This window comes from Taeniopygia guttata, chromosome 10, assembly GCF_048771995.1.
Source record: "Taeniopygia guttata chromosome 10, bTaeGut7.mat, whole genome shotgun sequence".
Taxonomy (NCBI): Eukaryota; Metazoa; Chordata; class Aves; order Passeriformes; family Estrildidae; genus Taeniopygia; species Taeniopygia guttata.
The window spans coordinates 9209095-9237087 of NC_133035.1; the positions used below are offsets into that span (position 1 = coordinate 9209095).

At 39.1% G+C, this 27993-nt stretch overlaps 1 protein-coding gene across 3 annotated transcripts; it reads right to left on the reverse strand.

Annotated features, from left to right (window-relative positions):
- Window positions 1-1138: 1138 nt before the first annotated feature.
- SCG3 (secretogranin III) lies at window positions 1139-26440 on the reverse strand. Of its 3 annotated transcripts, none has more exons than XM_002196335.7 (12): window positions 26074-26440; window positions 25319-25371; window positions 24709-24754; window positions 24399-24614; window positions 23227-23369; window positions 21949-22110; window positions 21461-21638; window positions 19465-19581; window positions 8382-8465; window positions 7654-7782; window positions 5770-5850; window positions 1139-1699 (listed from the first exon to the last, which is right to left on the reverse strand). In XM_002196335.7, exons 1-12 carry the CDS (start codon window positions 26162-26164, stop codon window positions 1581-1583), a joined length of 1419 nt encoding a protein of 472 aa, XP_002196371.5. In that variant the 5' UTR covers window positions 26165-26440; the 3' UTR covers window positions 1139-1580. The 3 variants fall into 3 exon arrangements, with proteins under 3 accessions (XP_002196371.5, XP_012433637.4, XP_072789866.1); XM_012578183.5 differs by having other exon boundaries at window positions 5782-5850; window positions 26074-26301; XM_072933765.1 differs by lacking the exon at window positions 24399-24614 and having other exon boundaries at window positions 26074-26301.
- Window positions 26441-27993: the final 1553 nt, after the last annotated feature.

The following is a 27993-nucleotide window of genomic DNA, read 5'->3' on the forward strand; positions in this document are numbered from 1 at the left end:
AACACTGATTATCAATAATGCACAGTTGACAATTTATGTTTTGCAGGGATTCCAGAGTTTACTTCATTTGCCTGAGAAACACTGCTCAAATCTCCTCCTCTTTAGTCTCCAGCTGTGAGGAAGAAAATGACCCAAGGAGTGACTTAACACTTACAGAACTCGGCTGTGCAGGCAGTGCTCTAAGTCAGTATCTCCATTCACTGGCAGGCAAATTTCAACCTCTGCATCAGATAACATTTTTTTAACTGTATCAATCTTAGAGATAGCATAGGATTAAAAAAAAAAAAAAAAAAAACCAGAGAAGGGATAACCTCAATTATGAATTAAGAATCTGTAACTCCAGGGCTTTCCTGGAGTTCCTCTAATCAATTGAGTCTAAGGCCTTGTATCTTCTGGGACTCTGTTTGAAATTTACCTTTCTAAATGCTTCTTTACCTCTGATCTTGCTTTGTCAGTTCTTCATACATAAAGTAATCCACTCATGTTAAGGTAAAAGACCTCATAAACCATTCTTCCAAAACTTTGTTAATAAGGAAGAAGAATGAGAATGACATTTTTGTTTTTCTTATTGATTCTTTGGGAAGTACCAAATTCTTGGCTAATGCTAGCATATATAGGCCTAAAAATAAAAGAGTTTTCCAAGATAATACTGCTCAGCACAGAACAGAGGTCAGTAATTAGAACACAGCCTTGATATTCAGAGATACTGAGATACAATAGGTTCTTTAAGTCTTTCTGAAAAGCAGGGCTCCTGTTCCTAAAAAAACATCTATCTCTAGTTGCAAACTTCCCTTTCCATACAAAATTACTTGAATTGCTTTCTTTTTTTTTTTTTTTCTTTAGAGAAAGCAATGGCTATTTACACTTGCTATCAGGATATTCACATCAGGAATTCAACTAATTATGCATGCACAATCATCAAATGGTGCAAAGAGAATGTTCACACATGCTGAAGAAGAGAATATTCTAATATGGAAGGCAATTGTAATGTCAAAGATTTATCAATTAGCTGTAGGACACTACAGTCCACATTACAGAATACTATATATAGAAATAAAAAAGGATAAAAAAAGTATTTAAAACAAAAATAAATGAATATAAAATAATATTAAGATTAATGAAAACTTTAATAGGTAAATTATTTTCAAATACTTTATTTAGAGAACTATGAACTATTTTCTAATAATGCCCTTTACATAGTTGCATCTAGAGAAAGCTTGTTGAGTGAAAGCAAAAAAATGTAGCATTAAAAGAAATTTCCATCAAAAATGATTGGCTTAGCTACAAAAGTAAACCATACGCAAACAATAAATCAAAGAGAGCATTACAGAAATATTTTCCTTATCAAATAGAAATTCAGTGTCAGAATTTGGTGTTTAGGGTTGATTTGTAAATGTAGGAAAATACATTATGCAGAAAGTGACGGGAGCACTACAGCTCTTAATTTCTGTCTAAAGTTGTCAGTACAATGTAAAGAGAGCATTTCTAATGATATCCTCAAATTAACAGATGATAAGTCATTGAGCCAGGAGTGGGGGAAACTAGACTAGACTTCTACAGGTTTGGCAGTCACTAACGTTTTACAGGCTGCCATAGATGCGTTTAATTACATCAGCCTCTTCCTTGTCCAGGATGCCCTTGTCCACATAAGCATCAGCTTGCTGATCAATGAAATCTCTCAGCTTTGAAAGATCATAGTCTGAAAAACAAGAATTCATTTGCACAATGAGTCATTGCCATTATACTGCTTCACTTAAGAATCAATGTCATTCTAAGGTTTATCCAACCAATGCACTTTATCAAACATCAAGAGAATTCTCTCTAAGTGCAGCTTGTGAAAATACAAAAAAACCTAAAGCATCTGCACAAAGTCTTTTTTCACACCATGGTGCTTTTGTTATCCAAGAGAAATAATCATCTCTTGGTCTTGATTGATTGCTGTCAAATGCTAAAGCAAGAACATTTTCCAGTCCAGGGATTTGATGTTCTAGTCTGCACAGCAAAAGCTGTTGTGCCCTATTATTTTCACAGCTGTTATGGAATCAAAAGAAAGTTTTAAATAGACTATTTCCAGTTGAAATACCAGTAAAATTCCCACTTACTACCATTGTAGTGGAAATTCATGAAAGCAACTCCCTGAAAATAGATCAAAATAATACAATTATTTACCTTGATACAGAACATGATATTCTGGTTTGCAAACTACTGCAGTGAGCAGCCTTTGTGACAGTGTTAGTGTCAGTTTTTGACAATCTTCCTCTGTCAATCTGCAACAGAGTGCTGAAAGATCCTTCCTCCTTTTCCAATAGATGAGTGCATCTATGCAGTCTGATTAACACCATATGCATTAAATACTTTTCCTATGCTGGAGAACATCACTATTTTCCATGAAAAGAATTCTACTGCAGAGCAATTTTTCAAATAACATAGAAAGGAAACCTATTGTGTAGTCCTGACTCTGGCAGCACATTCAGTATATTCACATACAAACACAATAAAGTTCCAGTGACATAATTAACTGGATAAATGTAAAGCTTAATTTGTTAGAATCAGAAGAAGAACATAAATGTTTTAAAGGTCCATTATAAGTTAAATGAATTAGTATCTTTCACAAGAATTAATACATTCTGAATTTTTCATTCTAAATTACTTATTCCACAGACGGAGCCTTCAGAGTACATTAAAACTGAGTTTGCAATGTCCAATGTATAACATCATACAGCAGTATGTGGAAGAACATTTTTTCAAACTGTGCATTCTTAAAAAAATAGAAATAATAATGAATTTGTAGTTTTTTAGGTTTCAAAAATTGACCAAAACAGGATAGAAATAGAAAGATATTAAGAAGCAAATTGATGCTTGTCATCATTTTTATAAAAGCATAAAGCAATTTCAAATGAGTAATACAGAAAATTTATATTCAACATTCCCCACTCCTGCCGAGGTGCCCTCTCCATATCTGTGTTAGCAGGAATTTTGCCATTGGCTGTACTGAGGTGAGGATTTCTTGTCTGCTCTGTTACTGTAATTACTTACAAGAACGTAACCTGCTTGTGTCTCCATCCTGTATGAGTAATAGGGACAAACAGCACAGAGCAATTTTGTAACTGGGATGAGAGATTTCATTCACCTTGAAAGAATGAGGGTCTCCATTGAAAAATACCAAGGAATGGAAATGAATGAAGAACAAATACTAAATTAATTGAATATCCACATTTTTCAAATTAAAATATCTGTGTTTATTTTACTTCTAGAATACTTTTTCTAACTCCAAGATTTTTAAGTGGAGATGTGAAGGTTTAATTACTAAACATCCTGTATGGGATTACATCCATTATGATATTGTCCAATTCAGGTTAATTTGTATATCTCACAGCAATTTAAATTGTTTTTTTGTTTATTTTCCTAGAAATTGATAGCTGCCAATTTCTAATACTTATTTCAAATCTATTGTAATTAGAAAAATCAGCTTTGGATGCTGATTCACTGCAACAGCTGCAGCATTACATGAAGTGAGCTCTTATTTGCATATTCAGAGTGAGCTCTTATTTGCATATTCAGATCAAGCCATTTGCCATTGAAATTAATGATAGGATTCACTTTCATTTCTAAATGGCTGCTGTTAGTGTTGTGAAGCTCTGAAGTACCTAAGTATTTGTTGAACAATGCACTCATGCTCTTTTTTTTTGGTTAAATGTTCATTCTGCAATGGTTTCAAGCATCAAGCCAGGTCTGGGAGATATGAAGGACAGGCCCATGGAGTCTGTAGGTTGTAAACAGGCAATACAAACTTTGGACACAAATGGCAGTGAGCCCAAAATCCAGGCTTTTGACATGTTAAATCATCCCAGCCACTCAAGCTTACCAGCCTCCTTAATAGGCAATTGATACTTCCAAACTGCAGAAATGCAAATCAGCATTTCCAGGGTTATTAGTCATTTAATTAATAATATCTACTGAAATTCACACAAAATGAAGGACCCACAAACATCTGCCTGAAGAAAACCTAAACCTCTTCAAGAGTATTTGGTGAGTAACCCAATCCATGAGTAGGGCTGGGAAAGTCTGGCCATTTTAATACATTAATTACTCTGAGAATCACTTTTCTCACAGCCCCCAGGTGCCAGCTGGAAGTGGAGAAATGATTGATGAGCACAGCAACACCACCTAATCTTGCACTGAAGAAACACCGCAATGCATTCATGGTTAGATAAGCTTACCCTGACTGTACTTTTTTTAACATCATCCATGGGGAACTGAATTAGCATATTACAAAAATAAAGAGTATGAAAAGGCACAATAAAAATGATCTATCAGAAGAGTAGGAATACTATTCTAATTTTGTCATAACTTACACTCACTTTAAGGCCTCTTTCCATTGCCAGAGGACAATAAAGATATTTTAGTGCAAATGAAAATCCATCTACACAGATATATATATCTTAATGCATTCACAGGCAGATAAAATGCTATTGATCTGCAGTCACAGCCATTTTCAGACTGCAGCAGTGCAGAAGAAAGATTACTACAAAGAGGAGCGAGGGGCTGCTCAGGCACTATGTGTAATACAGAGACATAATCACACATGATGGAGATCTAATTACACCAATGAGTACATTGCTAAACAGAACCATTAATTAAAATTGGCAGGAAAACTCTTGAGCAAATATGTAGCCCTGCTGCTAACTACCACTGCTGCCATTGTGTGGAAGCAATTTGAGAAATGGGAATGGGTTTTTTTATAGTCTTTCCTATTACAGTTTCTGTACAGAAAAATGAATGTGTTGGGCTGCAGGCATCCACTCATCTCTGAAATGGAATTCATACACACTTCAACTCACAGAGAGGATGGATAGATTACCCAGGGCTAATCTCATCTCGGATCACCCTTTGCTTGGCTGGTGCAAGAAGGATCCTTCTCACCAGGCGCCAGTCATAGCCAAGGGATAGATCCCCTGGCTAGGAACCTTCACTTCCAGAGCAGGCCATGGCAGAGAATAGGGATGGGAGGCTGGTTTTATGTAAGAACTTGAGGAAAAAGACGGTATGGATAAATAAAGATCCGTGAAAAATAAAGAGGGGATTGTGCCGCTATTCTGTCCCTGCCGGCAGCTCTCACACAGCCCTGCCCCCGAGGAAGAGGCGAGACAGCTGGTGAGCAAACCCGTGCAGCTGCTTCAGTCGCTGCTCCCTTCTATGCAGCTTTGCATGCGAGAGCTGCAAGTCATTCCAGTTGATTTGGGCAGTAATCCAACGTATTACAGCGCTACTGACACGATTGGATCTCAGCTGTTCCTGGTTATGGAACAAGGCTTGTTGCTATTGGGGCAGGCATGCTAGCCAGGTGCCCCGAGCTTCTCTAGACATGTCCAGACATTTCAATGCATCTATCTCACCTACAAAGTCGTAATTACAACATGATGAGTTAAGAAATGAAGCACCAGACAAAGCTGACACAGCTACCTGGTGGCAGGCAGCCCACCATGGCTAACTCCCTGCTGGTCAGTCTCTGTGGGTTTTGTGTCCAGTGACCATTCCACCCAGTTTACATTAATCTACCTTAGCTCACTATTTATGTTCATTGGCTTAACTTTTACATGACCTGCATTATTTAACTCTAACACCACTAATGATCACCATAATCTAGACAAGCACAGTTTCACATTACTATTGTTTAAGGTATGACACAAGTTATACAATACAATATAAATTACTTGCTTTTTAATGCATATGGTGCCCACCCCAATGTCAAGACCTTTTACTTCATACCTTCTTTGTTACCTTGTTTATTGTGTTTTTTCAGCCATTCTATGTTCTTCCTGATTGCCTCCAAATACGCCTCAGATTTCCCTGGAGGAAAGGATGAGAGAGAAATCAATGATTGATGCAGCTTGCTTAACTGGGTGAAGTTGGTCACAGCAAAGGCAGATTAAAACTATTCTTAGCTTCTGTTTAAAGTCTGAGTCCTGTCAAACTCAGTCAGGCAAAATTCCCACAGATGGTTAGCAAGTGTTGCCTGTGCAAGATTAGTCATACACAAACCTAGGATCATGGTTTTTTTGATCTTTATACATAACTTTTGGTGACATCCACAGAAACTACATATGTGGATTAAAAACAGTCTGTAGCTTTTAAATCATCATAATTGTTCAGCAAAGAAAAAGCTGTTGAGATAGCTAGGAATGACTTAATTAGAGCTGAGAGCTTTCAGTATCAAAACTCCTCCATACAGTAGTACTAGCAGCATACAGCAAACCTAAAATTGTGATATTTTGGAAAGACAACTTGAAATATAGTTACTGAAAAAAGGATGTGTTAAAATTACCCTGATAACTCCTTGTTATAGCTGAAATTTAAAGTGATGGCTATTTTTGGACCAGAAAGCACACAGGACACAATTAGTACAAGGATTACCTAATAGGACCCCTAAGAAAATATTCCAGCTAATGGATTTTGAATTCTTAGCTTGGCTGGAACTTTATTGATGTAATGTTCTTACATTTGTCAGGAATAAAAACCTAGTGTGATTAGTATGTAGAAGGTTACTATTGCCAGCTGTGCATGTCTGCTCCTGTTAGTAAGCAGTTACACTATTAGATACACCCTCATTTTTGAGCTGGGAGTGCAGTAACTTTACACTAAGTTACCCTGTGAAAGAGCAAGGGAATTGCATGGTGAGACAAAGAATAAATACTGATCCAATTTTAATTTCTAAAAAGCTATTGGGCTGAAGATAGAGGAAAATAACTTGAACCAAACAAAAGACAAATCTTCAAGAGACGAGCAAACTATGTTATCACTTCCTACCAAAAAGTATTGAGATAACTTTTCTTTACTGTGAAATCAGCCAGCCATCTTGAGCTATTTTCTTCTTCCATGTTGAAATAAATAAGCTGCTGGAAAAAAATGCCACCTTCCCTCTGTGAGGGGCTGCACTGCCCACAGAGCTGAACCAGGTGACCGATGGACTACAGTCTACTGCAGTCCTGGTTTCTGCAATTCATTACTGAGCAGCCTGAGTGAGAACACTGCATTCCAAAAAGTGTGAGCATCAGACAGCGTTGCAAAAGAAACAATTTTGTTTAACCAACTGATTACAAAACACAGATACTTATGCTGAACCCTTTGCAATAAGAACTCACTGAAAGGTTTCTGCACAAACATTCTCCCTCAAGAGTTCAGCACAATAAAGAGGCACAATGTCCCCTGCAGATTTGTTTTCAAATGGAGTAGATGATTTGCACCCAGGAGACTTCAGCCAGTACAGTGTAATTCAGCACGTGGCATTATTTGTCATGCTGAGGCGTGACAAAAATAACTGTACTACTGTGCTATGTTTGCTTAGGGAGACACTAACTTGAATATTCTGGCCATCCTGAAAAGTCACAGATGCAAAGAAGCAAAATTTCTTTGTACCACTGTATCAAACTGCATTTCATGTTCCTCTAAAAAGGTCTATGAATTCTGTGAATGTCTGCTCAGCAAGGGATGTAGTATCGTATGTTTAAAAACTTGGCAGATAAGTACACTTCTGAATGAAGCTCTTGTGTGCTGACTCCCAGTGACTATAGACTGAAGATGTTTATGCTAACACCATGGAAAATCAATATCAAGAAGAGGAAAATCACTTGGAGGAAAAGCAATATTCTGTACCTCTGGATTCTTCACTGATTCCTGCTGCATTTTGTCCTTCATTTTTTGTAGAATCCTTTGAAAATTCATATTCCTTTTCCATTTTAGCTGCTTCTTCCTTTGTACTGTCTGCTTCTTCACTGCTCTTGTCTAATGAAATAACAAAAGCAAACAATTTTGTGTCAAATGTCCAGGAGTATTTCTCAATCACATCAATACAATCTTGGCAAGTAAAGCATTTTGACTGCTGGTTGAGGAAGAGCCTCATTGGAGCCTCTCTCAAAGTGGTTCTTAAAGGTCATCTCTACTCTAGATCTCTGGAAAGAGGAATGCTTGTTTCTGCTCTACAAACAATAGCTGAATTCAGGTGACTGCAATGCAAAGGCACATTTCTTTGTGCAGAGAAAAAATTCTATGAAATTTGCATTTGCAACGTTCAAAGTTGACAAATAATGCTTTTTCATTATTATTTTAGTATTAAAAAGCACTGATACAACTTGCTTCTCTATATGTGTAACATCTGGACTCCAGTGAAGAAAGAGAGAGTGAATATACTTCTCAAAAACTGGGTAATTAAATGAAAATTTCTCTCTAGTTGTGTGCTTAGACAACCAAGCTATGGCTTGGTACAGGTCCTTGAGAAACTGTGGCTTTAACAAGCAGTCTGGCTGCCAAAGCAATTAAATACTTTTAACTGAATAGGTTTCAAAAAGTGTTATTCCAGAAAAATAAAATTGTAGACCAAGTACCTGCTGTTAGTTTTGTCCTGGTTTTAGTGGAAGGGTTCTCAAGCTTCTTCTTTGTCTGCTCAGCTATCATTGCATCTAAATTTTCTAGAAATCAAGGCAAAACAAAACCAAACCCCAGTTATTCTCCAATGGATAACATGCAGAATCCATACTACATTCCCCCCAACACCAGTGTGAATGGTAAATAGAAATCTAAAAGAACAGCCTTCATCCTTGCCCCTGAACAATTAATGCAGAGACAATGCTAAAAGAACAAACAAATAGCTATATGGAATATTGATCAATCTTATTTTAAAAAATTAACAACTGAATCATGACAATATGAGTACCAAATAATTCCAACATGCATAAAGTCAGTAAAAGTTTGTATCATATTCCATATTTCAGTCATGTAAGTCACAAAATACCAATGATTGTCTGTAGCAATTTATTCTGATGAAAACAATGAAAGGCTTTAATTAACTTCACAAAAAAGACAAGAGTATGAACTATGTGCTTCATCTTGGTGGGAAAACACTACCCCAAACTGCCTATGTGTCTCAATTTTATATGATTTCATTAGGAAAAAAGTCTAGTAAAAGGTTTTAAATTGTATTTAAATGAAATAAACATGTAAATTGAAGAGATGAAAACAAATACTTTCTAGAGTTGCTGAAGTCAAGCATTTACCTGAAAACCAACTAGACAGCTGTGGCTATGTATACGGCTGTAGAAGACTAGAAAATGTATTTCCATGCAAATTTCAGGTCTGAATTAATCTAATTTGAAAGTAAAAGCATCTCTTTATAAAGATGGATGTTTCAGATATAAACATTCTATGCTTATGTGGGAAAAAAATCCTTTTGATACCACACTTGGTAGATATTCAAAATACAGATCACCTACAACCTGCCATGTTTCCTCAGTCATATTATGGATATGGTGTAGAATTTTCCTTCCTTTTACTATCTTTTAAAGGTTCAGTTAAACATGGATTCAAAATTGCATACATAATATCTTGTTGGTGTGTATTTTTGAGAGACTTAGTTTTGAAATTTATCAAAAGTCCATTTATATAAACAGCTGAATTATTCAGTATGTGATGTGGGAACTGTGGCAGAATAGAAATAATAAGGCTAGTAATATTTTCACAGAATAATGAGGTTGGAAGAGACCTTAAAGATCATCAAGTCCAACCCATGCCTTACCACCTCAACTGAACCATGGCATCGAGTGCCTGATTGCACCCTCCCAATTCTACATCACATCATGGGGTTTTCGTGATTATTTTCATTTGGTACATATCCCTTTAATGTGATTTCTGACCTTGCCCCATATGCCTTAACCAAAACAGGTCTGGGCTGTGTTACAAGCTGGATCAGACATCCTGGTGAAATAAAAAACAAGCTAGAATTATAGTGGTGGTGTTGATGCCTCACTAATCACTTGATCCAAAGCTTATTTAAAGTACTGTAAACATCCCTTCCAGTTAATTTTAAGATTCTATTTTTCATCCTTAATCAGTACCGTACTAATATTTTAACAGGAATATAAGGATTTATCTTTTGCAAGAGGCACGGTTTTCAGGATAAGAGTCCACAACTTAAAAACCCTTTGTAAACTCAAATGAATAGATTATTCTCCTTCACTAATTCATGCAAATGCAAAAATGTCACTGATTTTGGAGCTTAATCCAGCATGTTCTATTAAGTTAGGCTTAATTTTAAGTATAAACATGGTATTTTAAAAAATAAAAGTATTAAAAAATTTAAAATATTACACATATCTAAGTGCATTGATTCATAAGTTCCTTTCATGTTCTTCCTTTAAAGTGTCTGCATTTAGGCAGTAAGTTTCTATTAACAGGAAATAAAGACTCCACCACAAGATAGATTCATAATCTGCCAAAACATCTTTAGATTTAAATGTCTGACACTCATGTTTCTGGAAGTTTTTGTTCTGTCAGTAGATTGTAGTGTTTAAAGGTTGTATATGTAGCCACATACAGCACATGCTACAGCAGGAAATGGGATTCATACTCCTCCATTATTTATTCACTTCTATAAATAGCTTCAGGAATTGTACAGTTTCTCTGAGTCCCTTGATTTGGGTAACAATTTCATGTGAGTTCACTATCACTCCTTTGTGAGCACAGAATTGCTTTCCAGCCCCATGAAGTGTAATAAGGCAATGCCAATGACCTGAGCTTTGCCACTAAAGCCAGACTGAATACCATAATCACCATTTCCATTTTCAAAGCTTTGTTTTGTCAGAAAGGATGTAGACAAACTTTCAAGACAGGCCTTCTACCAGGCACTACATTTGACAAGAGAAGTGGTGAAGTTACCCTGCCAGCTGGATGGCACAGCAACATGGATCTGAACATTTATAATCAGCTGTATTTCCTGAGTGATAGAGTCCATGTTTGAAGGGCTTGTTTGATGTGCCTACATGTGTACCCTTGAGAGAATATTGCCAGATAATCCCAGTTCTTCCTGAACAGGATTTATTGCTCTTGCTCCGCATCAAAAGCAATGCTTTAACAGCTGGTATTGTTTCAAACCATGTTTGTCCTTGCCATGTGTGGCCAGGCCAGGGCTGAGCAGTGTTTGCTCTGGGTTACGCTGATGGAGTGAATCATCCTCCCGAGTGAGCTTAGCAACCGCTGTCCTGGCGCAGGTCTAACAAGGATTGATTACTTTTCTGGTGTCATCTCCTTAGCAACCTCATTTGCACAGAGGAAGAGCTTAGAAAGGTACTGACCTTTCCACACAGCCGGCCACTTATTTGAAATGGCACTAATTAAAACAAGGGGACAATAACTACCGAGCTAATGGAAGTGACCTGCACTGGTAAATAGGTCAGTGCTCTGGCGGCAGCTCTCCGCAGAGCAGGATAATCTCATCACCCTAGCAATGCCCGGAGTTACAGGATCTGCTTTCTGCCTTGCCTCACTTTCTAACTTGCTCTTTGATCTGGAGTGACTCACTGAAGCATTCATGCTGCAGGAGGGCTTCTGTTTTGAGTAGGCTTTCTGAGACATCCTAGGCCCAGTTCCTACGCACTGAAAGATGCTCTTAATTCCACCTGAAAATGCAAATTCCCAGCAGTTTTGAAACTCTAAAGTCCTTCAAGGTGGGCATCCAAAATCTGAACTGCATAAACCCAGAATGTTTTATCTTTACTCTGGGAGAATGTACTGTGGTAACACCAAATCCGTGGGAAAAGATACTACAGGATAACTATTACAAATTAAATTACTTTGTTCTTATCAGAGAGGCAGAAACTAACATATCCATCTGAGCATTTAATGGAATTGGTAATGGAAGCCTGACATGGACCTTTCTCAATAGACAGATTCATGGTGTTTTCCAGACTCTTGCAAATTTTCCTGCAAAGGGCTTTTTCTTCTGCATAATTATCCTGTACCTGGGAGGCAGTTTCACATTCTATCCTCACCAAATTGACTGAAGCTGAGATTCTGTATCATTAAATCTCCACAGAAAGACCTGCTTTGCTGTTCTGTTTTCATACAGCATAAAAAGACAGTGTTTATTAAAGGAGAAAAGGGATCATTAAGGTATCTAAGATCACTTTTAACACTAGATAAAAATTCGTTTACTTAATGAGCTCATACACTCCAACTGCTTCAGCTGGAAAGCTTTGTGCTGATGACTTCTTGTGTGACATGCACATACTTCAGGCATTAAGAAACCAGAGTTCTCCTAGGGCTTTTCTGTCTCCTGCAGTAGACAATCCTTAAGAGTTTACAAGGCCATTTTCCATCTGGGAAAAAATCCCCAGACATCTCAGCATTTGCTTGGGACTATTCTATGGGAAGAGTATATCTGATTAATTCTTTGAACAAGTGCATGTCCAAGAACTGTCAATATCCATTGGATTTTCCCCATTGTAGCTAAAAGCAGAGTTTGACCTTTGGTCAGCTATAGCTGTATCAAGAATATGTCACATAAACTACTAAAACTGTGACCAACAAGAGAAATTCCTCCATTGTGGAATTACAGATGGGTCTCAGCATTGCAAATCTCCTGCTGCTCTCTAACTCCCTGCCTTACACGTCAAGATAGGGAATTTTCTTTCTGAATCTTCCTGTTTGACTGATTTGTTGTGATAGAGTGTCTGAAGCCTAATGCTGCCATGAGGAGTGACACATCAGCTGACAAGTCCCAGGTCATGGCATCACTTGTAAAGGGATTACAGTGAGATGGTCAGAGTGATCTGAAATTAGGACAGCAACAGTATCACTTGGCAATCAGGTTAAAAGCAACTCCAAAAGCAAAACACAATTAAATAGATGTGCTTTGAGGTAAACATAGCTCTGACCAAGTCTCCTTTATCATTCTTAAATATTAAATTCCTTACCTCACAGGCTATTTCTCAGATTTATCCTTTTAATATTCTACAGGCATTTCTTTTGCATTACTGCAGGTCTCTTAGAGCTGTGTGGTGCAGTCCTTTGCTAATCCTTTCCCATCCTGGAGCTGCTCTGTGGCCTGTGCACATATTTTATGTGTTTTCACAGCATGCCCTTAACAAGCATGATGGTTTGGGACTGAAGCAGCACAGAGCTGCCTCTCCTGCAGGAGTGGGATGGAGTTTTAAACGTTCAGTGACACTTTCTTTACCCCACACCCACATAATCATCTCAAACTTACGGTCTCAGTGCTCAACTGTCAACAGAGTGGCTCTGAATTCAGAAAGTAGGGAGGGGTTTATGGAGCTATTAAATACAGTGAGAAAAAAAGAAAAGATTTGCCCTCCTTTAGAAACACAACCCACCTGGGAGGGTGCAAAACCTAGATTTTCAGGAACCAAGCAATATATTTGTCAAATAAGATACTATGAGAAGATGGAGATTTCCATCCAGTTGGGAAAGCACAGAATAAGGGAAATGGAAGAAGAGGCAATATATTTGCAAGAAATTACTGCAAATTTAAACAGCAGACAGTGATAAGCAAAGGAATGAACTGTAAAAGATTTATTTGGATTCCTGAACACATGATTTGATAGTCATGCAATGTGGTGGGAAAAGCAATTAGTGAGACTAAAACTCCTGGATCTCTCCCAAAACATATCTGAGAAGATTTAGAACCTATGGATACTGAAAAATACTATGCCTCACACAAAATGTCACCCTCAGGTGATGCCCAGTTTCCTGCATGGTGCAGTGGTCCTGGTTCTTGAGAACTGTGAGGTCACAGACTCCACATGCATTTGTTTTATTATGCACTGAGTCTGAAAGGGGTAAAATAGGAGATAAGATCTAAGTAGTGGAGACAAAACCACATTCATGTGTTTATTTAAATGCAGAAGTAGCAGGGGACAGACATGGAGGAGGTTACAGAAAGAACAGCTATAAAGGTGCAGTGAGATCTGCAATCAATATACTTCCTAGATTCCAGTCTTGCCTGGGATCTTTGCACACTCTCTGTACCCCCCATCATTTTAGCTTATCTCCATGCAAATTCAACTTGGATTTAACTATTTGCATGTACTTTACAGAATCACTGCTGCTCCTCAGTATTTAGCCCACTGTCGCCATTTGAGGTGTCTCTGATTTCTACTTTTCAGACAGAGTATAGTATACTGGCAGCTGTGTGACCTTAGTTCATCAGATAAAAAATAAATAGCAGAGAAAAGAGCTGCCTGAAATTAAATAACTCCCACTGGCAGCTGTATGCATCATTCACATGACAAATACTGGGTAAGGAAAATCATCAAAAGGAAAATTAAGGTAGGGAGAAATTTGTTAAATAATTTAAGAAATTATTAAGAAAAATTACAGTAGCAACAAAGAGACCTTTGGAAAAAAAGGATTTTTAAAAAGAAAAAGATGGTATTATGCTTGAATGGTTCCCTGCATGAAATACTGTCAGTGCCCTTCATGGCCCAGGTCCAAATGAACAAAAGGTCCACATGACACTGTCCATATTCCACTTGTAGCCTCTGGCTCTGCTTTAGCCACACCTTCCCTCACCCTCTGAAATCACAGTCTGCATCAGGGAGCACCAGCTTATGGTCACAGTGAGGAGAGGAAAGATGATGCCAGTGTCGGCTGTGATCTGCACTTTGCCTCACACTCTTGGCTCTCTGCCTGTTCTTGGCTAACTAAACAAATATCAGGATCAGATCTTTGGCCTGCAGCATCTGTGCTGATGAGAACTTCAGGCATTAGTCACATTATTCAAACAAGTTCTCTCCCAGGAAAAGGCCAGATTGTGGCTGCTGTGCACTGGCATACAATGGGGAAATCACAGAGCTTTGCCTTCATCAGAAGTGGAGCTGTGGGAGGTACCAAGAATGAATGCGAAAGGCTCAACAGCTATTTCATATTCCTTAGCATGGAGAGGCAGGGACATGTCAAAAATCAACATAGGAGACTTTCTGCCTCTTCTCCTTCCCCTTTCACACAGCCTCAGTCTGCCTAAAGGACAGTGTTATAGTAAAACAATATCCCAACTGGTCTTTAGGAAAGGACCAAACAAACGAGTGCTCATACTCCTCAGCAATCGCTCCCCTTGAACAGTCCCTCTCCCACCGCTCATGTGTCCTGCAGCTCGGTCTTCTCCCCTGCTGTCCACAAAGAACAAATGATGTGGGGGTGGAAAAGGTAAACAGAGACATCTGTTTGTGCCCATTTCCAAGTAACACAACCTCCTACTCAGTCACGGGGGACAGGCTGGATTCCGACAGTGAGTCAGAGCCAAAGGGAGAAGGTGTGAGAGGTGGCTTTGCTTTGGTCTAGGGAAGGAAGCAGCTGTGACTGAAACTGCACTCTGATCAGCTGGAATGATTTCTCTATTTCCCTCCTAAATAAATGGGGGTTTGCTCCTCAACCAGTCTGCTGTGGGCTGTGTGGTCTACCCTGTGGCTCCAGTAGTCTAAATACTTGACCGCAAGGAGGTAAAAAGTGGGATCCCCTTCAGACAGAGCAAAGCTACAGAGTTCTTAATTTTCTTCCCAGTCCTTTGCCCCTTTCTTTTCTCCAGCTGTGGAAGATACAGTATTTCTCTATCTCACAGATGTATCTGTGACATAGCTAATGGCAAAACTTTGTGCTACATGTACTAATCAATAAATGAGAGCCCCACACAAGGCTACAATGTGCACATAACTAATCTGCATTTTTAGGGTAATAGTTTATTGAGTAACATATTTTTCACTTGGTTGGGGTGGCAATGAATACATTTGCTACAAATCTACTCTTGTAATCAGCACACAGCAGGAGAATATAATTAATCTACTGTATAAAAAGGATTCATATAAACACACTGGTGTCTCTTTAAGAATCTATCATCTCTGAAAGCTGGTTTTTTTATGCCCCCAAGCCTCTAATTGCAAATATTTCCTAGAATGGTTCTAAAAATCACTCATTATTTTGGTGTTATTAGGGGGAGATGATTTACAACAGTATCTGAACAAATGGGCTGAAACCATTTGTTCCTGTTTCTAAGCTGACAAAAATATTATTAAAATAAATCTATGACAAAACTACAGTTTACATAATTACTATAAATAGAGCTTTTATCAAGATCATAGTGGACTGATATGCTTTCGTTTTAAAACTAGTTAGATAACCTGGCATATACAGGGAAAGCCACTTGTCATACAAAAAATTCTTTGTGTGGTATAGATGAAGCTTTTCTTTAATATTTATCTGGTCTGTGATAGGTGGCTTTGGTGGAAAGGCTATCAGAGTGAATCTCCATCATGTTATTCAACAGACAGAAGAAAAATGTGATCTAAGTCACAAACTAATATTTAAACAGTTAAAAGTATCTGTGCAATGCATGCCTTGCTGTGCTCTGCTGAAATCAAAGTGAGTTTTGCTCTTGGCTCAAACAGTTCTTTTTCTCTTGAAGCACTTAGCACTGTGAAGGATATTGTCCTTTCAGTTGTGCATGGAGTATCAGATATTTATGCACCAGTATCAGCTATTTATGCAATATAAATGTTGTGAATGCCATGAATAATGAAATATTTTATGCTGAATCAGTCATAACTTATCTGAAAGCCTCTTGCTGCTTTCCCCTGGTCACTACGTGGGAGTGTTCCAACACTTCCATTCCCCTCTGCCACTGCACCCTTGCCAACAGCAACATCATTCCAGTCCCAAGCCCTTCCCAAAACTCAGCTTCTTCAGGGAGAGCAGCCTGTGCCTCTGGCTGCAAGCAAGAGGAGTTCAGCTGTTCGGGCAGCACTTGCTGGATGCTGCCAACAAACCCAAAGGTGCTAAATTAATACCACAGTTGGATCTAAGCACAAGCCACTTGTGCTCCTGAGATCCCGTGTCATAATTTACTACATTATGCTTTCTGTACCAAACCATGTTTGTCCATTCTTTTAACTGCAAAAACTATTTTAAAGGCAGCTTTCAATATTGAGAGGGCAGATGGTCTTTCTAGAAAGATTTCCGAAAGCCTTTGAACAGGCTAGAAACATATAATGAGGCTTTCACTCCACAGAAGAATTTGCTTTCTCTAACAGCATTCACAGCTAAGAAAGTAGAATGATAGAAAATTGTGGAAATTTGCCACAGCAGGATAATTATCAAATAAGTTGCACTTCAGCTGAACACACATTTGCTATCAGTTTGTTACAGGCTCTCTTTAATGCTTCCAGAGCTATACTTTCTGAACACATACTGTGAAAGGTAAGCATTACTTTTTCTCCTCACTCATATATATGAATATGCTGGTCTGGGCTTTCTGTATTTTGTTACAGATTACATTTAGCATATGGAAAGCTTTTAAATATGTATTACACAATATTGAATATATGTTTTAAAAAAATAAACTTATTCCTTGTGTTTCCATGTACGTGCATCTTGTGTTTTTCTTGCACCACACTGCAGCTAGACCCTTTGTAACTTAAAGCTAAACCAAATAACATCAGTCACTGCTGCAGCAAAATACTTTCCCCTAGAGTAATATACAATGATGATGACATAATGCTGTGGCCTCCAAATCCCAAGCCAGCTGTTACTGGTATATGCATTCAAATTCACTGTCTCTGCACCCTTGTGACAGGCAAAAAAGCTGTACCTTGTGACTTGATCCAGTAAATGATTTATTATTTTGAATGTATAATTCAGAGGCTTAGTTTATGCATGGCTTCAGTCACAGAGCGGGGAAAATTAATTTAGGCAGTTTCCTACTGTAATAAAATGGAGAGAGGATGTAATCCATCTGCACAGATCCAGTAGGTATTTTCCACCAAGTAGCACAGAATCTGCTCACTGATTATAGACTGAGGAAACAACAAAAAGCTGCCAAATTTTACACTGATTTTACAAATTTTATTCTGATATGTATTCATACTAATTTCTTTATCTGCTATAATAAGTACAGCTGTGTATTAATCCCTAATCCAAACTGCACCAAGATACACAGTACCTATCCAGCTATTACAGACTATAGAACTTCTAGTTCAGTAAGAGTGGCAATAAAACTGCTGTCCTGCTTAAGGATAATGCAAGAAGCTAACACACTCCTGTGGATGCTCTTCCTCATTATTTGAGAGTATTAGCTCAATAAATGAAGGTCAGCTTTAAAGCAATTTCTCAACAGCAAGTCTAAGAAAAGAACACCACAGAAGCAATCTGAGAATCTATGAGAAAGCTTTTCCACTACAGTAAGTTGCTTTGATGGAGCACAAAGTCCATCTCTGCATAAATCACTCATTTGCAAGGCAGAGTCTGGATACATCAGTTGACAGTCTTACTTTAAGTCCAGACTAAATCAGACCTCTCAAACTCTTAACCCAATCCTTGCCTTCTGTACTATGTCATCAAGGCAATTTGTTTCCAGGGTTACAGTATCTATTTGCTCAAACAAAAGCCAGTGTGAACGACTGCCCTGAATTTTAGCAGGAAAAAGGCACTCGTAGTGTAATTCCATTATCTGTATGGTCTTGCATCAGGGATGAATTTAGTCTATTAAGTTTTGGTAATATCTGATCAAGCCATAGTATCTTCATTTCTAGAATGACACTGAAACCACTGTGCTTAAAATCAACCATTTCTTTTTGTGCATCTTTCTTTAGAAGTACTGGCAGACAGAGAAATAAAGAGCTGAACTGAGGCATAAGTTGTCCAAATATTCCAAAATTCAAGGAGATTTCTTGGTCAGATATGAAGTCTTTAGAGAAGAGGTGCAATCATGCATGAATGTGAGTCATGATTCACTGGATCTTTTGTAGGCCAGTAATTGATAATCAATCCATATAGTAACAATTTCATCAATCAAGTATCTGCAACGTAGAGAGACCATTGCCAGTCCTCTCTCTGTGACAGGATGATTTATGAAGCTGAGAAATTGCCCTGATGCAAACAAAAGCTTTTTAGACTAATCCAGACCAGAAATATTTCAGAAAAATGATAGAGTTGTGCAGAGTTTGTACAGATGGGCCCTTCTTCTGTAGGTCAACTTGTTTAACTAGACAGGCTGCCTACAGTGAATAGAAGAGTTTGTCAAAGCCAGGAAAGGCGTGTGAGACACAAACCAGGCCATTCCAATTCCCTCTTTAGGAAATGGTAACAATTTTACAAAACCTACATTAGCCACAGACTTTAAAATGGATCCAGGAAAGAGTGCTTCAAAATCTACTCCTGTGCCAAGATGTAATACTCTTCATAGATGGAAGGAGTTTTACTTGATGGAAAAACTTAGCATTAGGTTCCATCTAGTGCAGCTACCTACAGTGACAGATTAAAGGAGTTGTAGTGCTGGATTATTTCTGAGAAATGCAGGTACCAAATCCAGTTGAATAGAACAGAGAAAACCCTAATAATCCCCTGACATAAAGTCATTGAAATAAATTGTGCTTCACAGATATGGAAGTGTAATAATACTCTGAATGCATATCTGATATATTACCTTTCCTTCATTAGATGGAAATATTAAAGCAGTATGGAATTGAACAATGCTGTAGGAAATGATCAATCATTTAAAAGCTTTAGCATTTTCAATGAACAAATCTGAAACAGATTTCATAAGAGCAAGGAAAGATGGGAAGATAATTATCACTGTTGGTAGAGGAAGAACACACCATAATAACAGTTGTATAAAGTATGTACTCTCACCAAGATAGGAAACTCCTTCTTCTGGTGTGATTGTTCCATATTTTACCATCATCTTCACAAAATCAATCAGGGTTTTCATGATAGTTATCAAGGTCTCTTTCTCTTTTGTCTCTGTCTCTGTGTGAGGGGATGAAGCAAAACTAGTCAACCTTCAGGTAACTTGGAAAAACTGTTCTGCAAACTGTGTAAAATTCATGCATCAAGAATGACCTACTCATTAAAAGAGCAAATGCTGTGCTGGATTAGAATGAGAATTTACATACATGTTTCTTTTTAAACTGTTCCTGCAAAGTACAGCTGAATATACTTTAAAACATCAGGAGTAGGTACTTCTTTATAGCTTATTGTCTTGAGGGGCTATGTCATAATACCACTGGCTTGGAAGCCCAAGGGTGTTAATCCCATTTTACAGCTAAGAACACTAAGCACACAATGCACGCAATGATGGAGTGATCTGACAGTTCAAATTGATGGTCAGAGAACAGATATAGGTAGAGTTTTCTACAGTATGTCATTTGTTTGTGAAGTAGATAAGTCTGGCTCTGTATGAAAGAGATCTTTTCTCCTATAAGATTCCAGGGTTCAATGACAAAAATATAACGTTTCCCAATTGAGACTGTTAGTTGGACAATTCCATGACTTGTGTACTGGGACAACAAAGCATTACACAGCTGGGAGAATCATGACTTCAGAATAGGATACAAAAATTTTTTTTTAATAGAAATAATCAGGTTTTGCCCACACTTACCTGATTCTTAGCTTTTCTGTTCCCACTATGTTTACATGCTGAACAATATTACTGCTCTTTCTGCATTAGCAGTGTGAAACTCCCCCATCACAGCCACAAAAGCTTTCCCCACTGCCCAGGCTGTCACTGAAGGACCCAACAGAGCCAGGGGCACTGTCAGTCAGGGACAGTCAGAAACATACTCCCAGCCTTGGCAGAGGGCCAGTCGCTCTGGAGAGCTGCTGAACAGACTTTTTATTGCTGCCTGCAATTTAACACACAGCTGTAGGATGCAAATTAATCCCTCTCCTCCAGCTCGATAGAACCTGACAGGTGAACACATAAAGCAGTGCAGCCAGTGGACCTGGTTCTGTTTGCTTCATAACCTGTTAAACCCAACATGCCTGCCTGTGTTGTGAGTAGAAAAAGGAGAAGAACTAGCATGCAGAATTGCCATGGGAAAATTAAAAAGAACAGGAAGAAGAATTTAAAGTTTGTCGATTGGACTTGAGCAAAATATGCCCTCATTTTTTATGGTTTTTCATTTTAGCTCTCCACTCAGGTGCACATGGGGACAACTTGAAGCAATTATTAATGCTGCTGCAGAACAAGGGATCTACAAAATACCACCCCCTCATCCCTCCAGAAGTTAGAGAGTGTGTGTGGCTGCAGAGGATGGTGTGTGTAGAGGGTGATGACACAGGGCAGTGGCAAGGAGCCAGAATCTTGCCTGCAATAACTGGAAGGCAGTGATGTCCAGCACCGGAATAGGAAGAGACATGCAGGGCTTTCACTGCAATAAACAGCAACCTTGTGGTTTGTGGAAAGGCTGGGAGGCTCACACTCATTTACTGGTACCATCACTGTGAGGACTCTACTGTGGCTTACTTGTATCTCTGTTGGCTTAGAAGACATGGAAATTACTGGAAAGATCTCCAAGGAAAACTATTTGCCAGCTTTTCGTCATGTCCTTACAGGAATTAAAAGAATTCAGGACTCCTGAATCACACAGCACAAGATGGGAAGGGCTGTCTATGTCACACTCTTTTAGGTCACACTCTTTGCAATTCTGAGTATTGTTCCTGCCAGTGTTTTGACATCAAAATCACTAATCAAATTAGTTTATGCTATGTATCTTACGGAATATTTTCAAAGCACACGGTCTCTTGCAACTAGGGAAGCTGTGGGGAAGAGACAAGAGGAGAAAACCGAGAATCTTAATTTTTAAAGCTTTTTCCTAATATTTCTGTAATAACATGAGAAGCTCACCTGAGTTAAGACTTTTTAATAATGCATAAAAATTTGGAAAATATTGGAGGTCTTCGAAATTATCTTCAGAAGGCAGCTCATTTCTTCTTTCCAACACATTAGATGATGACCATGTGTTATCCAGTGTATCATCAACTTCTCCATTAATGAAACTATCCTGATCAGATTTGCTTGGTGTCTCCACATAAGATATAATAATAATAAAAAAAAATCTTTAAGCACATTGTTTTTGATGATAGAGTTAACAGAGCAAAACACAACCTCATGTCAACATTGTCCTAATTGCAAGGTGAAGACTATAGTATTTTCTCAAAATTATTTAAATTGACATCTGGCTTAAATTTTAAAGTAATTCATGATTCTTTTTTCTATATGACAGAATTTCTTTAAGAACACCTCTTGTTCCCAGATTGAACTAACAATTCCCTAAAGAGCGCAGTACTAGTACCATTTGGCAAGCAAGACAAAATTATTAGCTAAGAAATTACCATTCTTTCCTGTTGCTTTTCTTTTGTATCACTATCTGCTCTGCTGGCAGGGTAATCAAAGTCTTCAGACTCCTTCTCACGATTCTTTGCATCATTTGCAATTAGCTGTTGTAAAACCTCTGCCACTTCATCTTCCAAGGTATAGGCCTGACTCTCTGTGATCTGTTAAAATATTTGTGCAGAGTACTTATAAGATAGATTCTGTGCTTTTTCTAGATCTAACATCAGTATGAAACCTGATATCAATATGAAAATAGGTTGCTGTATGTTTGCCTCAAAGCTGAGCACAGCCAATTAGGTGTAATAGCTGTGTGTACATATAGACATGTAAACGTGTGTACATTTATAACACTCCTAACATATATACATAGAATTACACATCTAATCTGTGTGTACACATAAATCCCACCCATTCACACATACAGCCTTCAAACCAAACCTCTTTAGGACTTAACACAGTGGAGTGCAGCTTGAAAGATTGAGCTGCAAGTGTGGTGCCTCCCGGTGTGTGTGTATTTTGAAATACATATGCTCTGCAACACATCTATGGGCAGTTGAATAATTACAACAAAATTCAGTAATACAGAATGGGAAAAAGCAAACGGCTTTCTATGATATCATTAAAATGTTTTCTCTTTGCTCCATAACAGCTGTCATTTGAACAAAACTCTCCCATGCAGCTGTCCCACAGCTCCCTCTGTAATCAGCGGGGTGCAATACTCAGCTGCAAAATCTGGTGCTCAAAAGATAAGGCGAGTATTTTAAAATATAAGGATCCCAAATGGCAATGGCTAAAGCCATTGAGACATTCAGAGGTCAGAGACAAATCCACTCTTCCTATAAATCAGTAAGGTAAAATATCCTCAACTAGCCAGCAACATGATGTGTTTGCTGATTACACTAATCAGCATTAGGTGGATAGGAATGAGCTCAGACCTTTCCCCCTTAAGTACAGAAAAGAAATTAATAATAGAAAACACTCAGTGAAAATCAGAAGACAAATTGAAGGAAAAATGAGGACAGAGATGGGAGGAGTACAATCAGTGAATGCTTTTTCAACATCAGAAACATTCTGCAGTTTGGCCTATTTTGTTGCAAAGACATCACAGGAACAACAATGCTATTGCAGAGCTTAACCAGCAAGCCCAAATAGCTCTAGAAAATTGCTTAGACCCTGAGTCCCACTCCCTGCAGACAAGGTGTGCATCTGAATTGCTTTTAGAAAGAGCATTAACTCAGTCCAAAACACAGTTAAATGATGATTACCAAGATACTTACTAGCCCCAGATTTAGAAGTTTTGAAACAATCTTGTCAAACACTCCTCTGTCATTTTCCTCATAAATTCTTGCAGCAATTTTTTGAACAATGTCTTCAGCAGTTAAAGGAGTGCCATCTAATTGATGGAGGCCATCTGGGTCATCTGAAAGGATTACAGTTTTACTGTGTGCTGACCGTCCTAACTCATTTAAACATCTCATAAAAAAATCTTTTTTTCACATCTTTTTCTCTTCAGAACAAAACTGTATTTTTAGATACATTAGGAATATACTTTGATACACACTTTGCAAGCCATTAAATCAGTCACAGGGAAAAGTTCTTTGTGTCAGTTTTCAGCATCTGAAAAATCTCTTTCTGAGTGGCTCTTCTGAAAGAGCAGAGATGAACTTTAGGAGCTTACTTTCCTGTTTATAGACAATATTGATAGAATTTCCATATCCATTTATTTGTGTCTTGCTGGTAACTATTTTCATTATATGGCCACTTAGATCAAAACAGTTCATGACAATGGCACATAATCTTGTTTGAATTTCAGCAAATTAACTTTTAATTATGTAATTGTTACCTATGGCAAATAATATCATCATGACAATGGGAGAGGGAATACAATGAGTGAGCTTTGGTCTGTGATCAGCATACTTTGATATAATTAAAAATATCCTGAGCTAAATGCTGCTTACAATTCTCAGAAGATTCACTTAAACTACAAGTCAATTAACTACTCCTTAGCAAAGGCAAGTATTCTTTGGCCTTTGGTAATTTTTTCTAGGTTTGTGATTATGAGAATTATCTTAAACTGCACATAATATTTGAAACAAATATATGTGATTTAGCTGCATATAGAAGTGCTTCTTCCTCACAAATCAGAATAAATATATTTTAATCCAAAAATATGTCCCATTTCCTTCCATCAAATCTAAATTGCTAAAAGACATTACAAATTACACAGTTAGACTTTCCTCCATGGAAGTCTGTTAAAATCAAGAGCAGTTCTTTTGTACCGTGTTTCAAAAACCCAACTGCAATACAACAAGCTTCCACAACTGGAAATAATTGAAACTGCACTCCAGTAACAAATAGAGCTCATATTTAGTGGCGAATGCAACATTCATGAAAGCAATTGGTTGCAAGAGAAATCTAACCTAGAAGTCACTGAAAGATTATGGAATACCTTGGAATTTATAGTCCAGCCCGCTTTTAGTGGAGTCATAGTCATCCACAAGCCTGCGGTTCTTGGTGGAGTCTGCATCATCAATGGCCACTTGCTGTTCGTACAAAGAGCTTCTAATTGACTCCCTCTCCTTCTCATTCCTTTCTCTTTCTGCTACTGATTTCAGCAGGTTCAGGTCATCAACAAAGGAATAATTCCTGAACTCTGGCTTATTTTCTGGAAAATATATCAATATCAACATAACGTAAAATCTTATACCTCTTTGAATACCATTGTGAGTATTGTTATAAAACTAGGAAAGGTATTTTACCTGTGGGAGCTATTTTCCTATTCTTGTCTGCCTCAGCTTCAGCAATCTAATATACAAAAATAAAGCAAACAAAATAGCAAACAGGTAGAAGGAATAAAATGTGTGATCTCTTAATTTATCAGTATTAGCGGAGGGTTTAATGCCTGATTTTCACTCTTAGTAAGAAGTTTGCCTGAATAAGTAGAACAGGAATAAGCACTGGACACTTTCATCAGTACCACCCATCCTCTGATCAGAACCAGATATTACAAGAAGCTGCGTTTGCAGATAAATGCAAGTTACATTTTCCTTCTTCATTCCAAGCTCATGCTATATTCCCATAGGATGTCAATATAAAGGCATGGCATATCTGTGATCTGTTGGAGCTAACCACCTGCTTTTAGAATGCTGGACAGTGAAAGTCTATATGCCAGTTCTTAAAAATTATTGAAACCCTATTTTGTATCTAACCCCATCAACAATGACTTTACTGGCAAATTTATTTTTTACCCATTCATTAGCTATTCATGATATTCATGGATCCAATACCTGAAAGGCTAAAAATATTTATAGGAATTCCACACAAAAAAAAAAATTAAAAAAAAAAGTAAATATTTTTTATTTCACTCACCTGCTCTTCCAAAGGTCTTTCTACACTTAATTGTCTGTTGTGTATAGCTTTATCTAGAATAAAGACACACACACATATATACATATATACATATACTCAGTTATATGATACATGCAACTACAAAGAGACAGGACATTTTTCCTTAATTTATCATTTTCTCCAGTAGAACTTGAGATCTTTAATAGGATGCCAACTGCATCCTTTATTTTTTTTCCTTGCAAAAAAATTTTCCGTGTTCCTAGAAAAATGGGAACACAATAAAAAAGTCAAACCTTTAAACAAAGCATGACTGGGGCTGAGGGAGAGGTTTTGCAGAAGACAGAAATACACATATAGACTCAGCAACCTCTTTCTAGTCAGAAAACTCACGAATTGGCAAAAAAAGTGACAGAGAAGACTGACTAAAATAGCAATAATCGGATTGGCACAACCAAGAGATTAAAAATCTCTTCCATCCAGAATACAGTGGGATACTGTGAGAAGCAAAGACTTGTGCAGACGCTACTGTAGACTGGATGAAAACATTGCTTGGAAAAGATGGAAAAAAATTCAGAGCTCTAGCAGCACCTATCCCTTCACTTTAATATTAGATTGCAGCTTCAGTGATCGCCGTCTTGCACCAGGAATATTGTTGCTTTAGGATCTCATTGCTCATAGACAAGTGGAAGGAAAGTTTTTACCATCCCCTATCTCTATCCCGCAGAACTTTCCCCAGCCGCGGCAAAGGGCGCGGAGGCTCCGGGGCGGGCGCTTACCTGTGCCCGCGGGTTTGGGGAAGCCGTGCCCGCGGCTCGCCAGCAGCGCCAGCACCTGCAGCGCGACCGCCAGCCCCAGCCCCGGCCCCATGCTGCGGCCGCGCAGCGCGCACCACCGCCGCCCGCGGAGCGCCCGGCTCGGCCCAGCCCGGCGGGCGCTGTCCGGCCCGCGGTGCTGAAGCTCGGGGAAGCCGCAGACGGGGCTCGGCCTCTCGTCCCCGCGCCCGCAGAAATGGTCGAGCCCGGCCCCGCCGGCGGCCCCGGGCACGGGGAGGAGCGGGGGGCGGGCCGGGCGCGGAGCATGCGCGGCTCCGCGGCGCGGGCAGCGCCGGCCCTGGCGGCGCCCGCCGGCCCCGCGGGGCTGCGCTCGCACCGGGCCGAGTGCGCTCACACCGGGCCGAGTGCGAGGGGAACGCCGGCCCTGGCTGCGCTCACACCGGGCCGAGTGCGGGGGGAACGCCGGCCCCGGCTGTCCTCACACCGGGCCGAGTGCGGGGGGTACGCCGGTCCCGGCTGCCCTCACACCGGGCTGAGTGCGGGGGGAACGCCGGCCCCGGCTGCCCTCACCGGGCCGAGTGCGGGGGAACGCCGGCCCCGGCTGTACCCCGCGGGGCTGCGCCTCACACCGGGCCGAGTGCGGGGAGAACGCCGGCCCCGGCTGCCCTCACACCCTGCTGAGTGCGGGGAGAACGCCGGCCCTGGCTGCGCTCACACCGGGCCGAGTGCGGGGGGAACGCCGGTCCCGCACCGGGCTTCGTGAATCACTGCCGGGCGTCTGCTCCAACCCGCTCCGCGGGGCTGAATTTCACGGCAAAGGCACAGTCGGCAGTGACTCTTCTTACGACAAAAAGAGGACAGTTTAATTATAGCACATCCTGCTCTTTAAAATTTAGGATTTACAAAAGCAGTCGCACAAATGACCGTGAGGCATGTAAGCTATTTTTTGCACGTTTTCAATATTAAAATTTAGCCGTTGTAGACGCAGAACACCAAGAAATCCCTAGGGATCGGAGGAAGACATTTTCACCCGTTCGCGGCAGAACAAAGGATTGCAGCGGTAGCTCTTTTCGGAACTACAGAAGCTGCTTCCAAAGCAAATCACAGTGTTCTTTTTTCAAAAAAGACCTCATCATTCCGTAGGCACAAATGCACACGAAATATGTTGTGCATAAATGCACAACGAAAACATTTAAACATTAGAAATGTCAGTTCTTGACGACTGCTAAAAATGGCTAAAAACTCTTACTTGAAGAGATGAAGAGGACCATTGCTTTCACAAGTGAAAAGCAGGAACACAGCCAAACTGTTAATTCCTTTATCAATGAATATATACACAGCACTATAGCATAAACTGTGAAGAATGCACAAAAAAAAGTAAGAGAATGATAATTAATTGAACCACAAGCACTAAAAAGAAATGCAATTTTTTCCCTTGGCAGCCACTGTATATTTATAGTCAAGCCTTTGCATATAATTTAGAAAAAATGATGCTCTAGTTGACATCAGATTCACTTTATAAATTAGTCTTCCACATCCAGAGCAATGAAAATAAATTCCAGAAATGTACTGATAGCCCAGAATCCTCACTTATTACCAGGCTTGGTAATTCTTGGAGCTGAGCCAGAATTAGGAATTATAGGCTATTTTGGATAAAAACCTTTTAAGCATGGTTGCATGTAAGAAGAAAACAGCCTTATTTACACATTGCTTGGTGACCTACAAGGAAAACTATTATAATAAACAGATACTTCCTTCATTTTAGAAGCACAGAAGACAAGCAGCTTCCACAAGGAAACGTAACCTCCTCTCCTGCCATCTTCAGCAGATGTGTATGTACAGCAACAGGAACCTCAGAACTACAGAATAGTGCTGATAAAGAAAAATGAAAAGATCAATTCTTACTTCAATGTGGTTTTATAT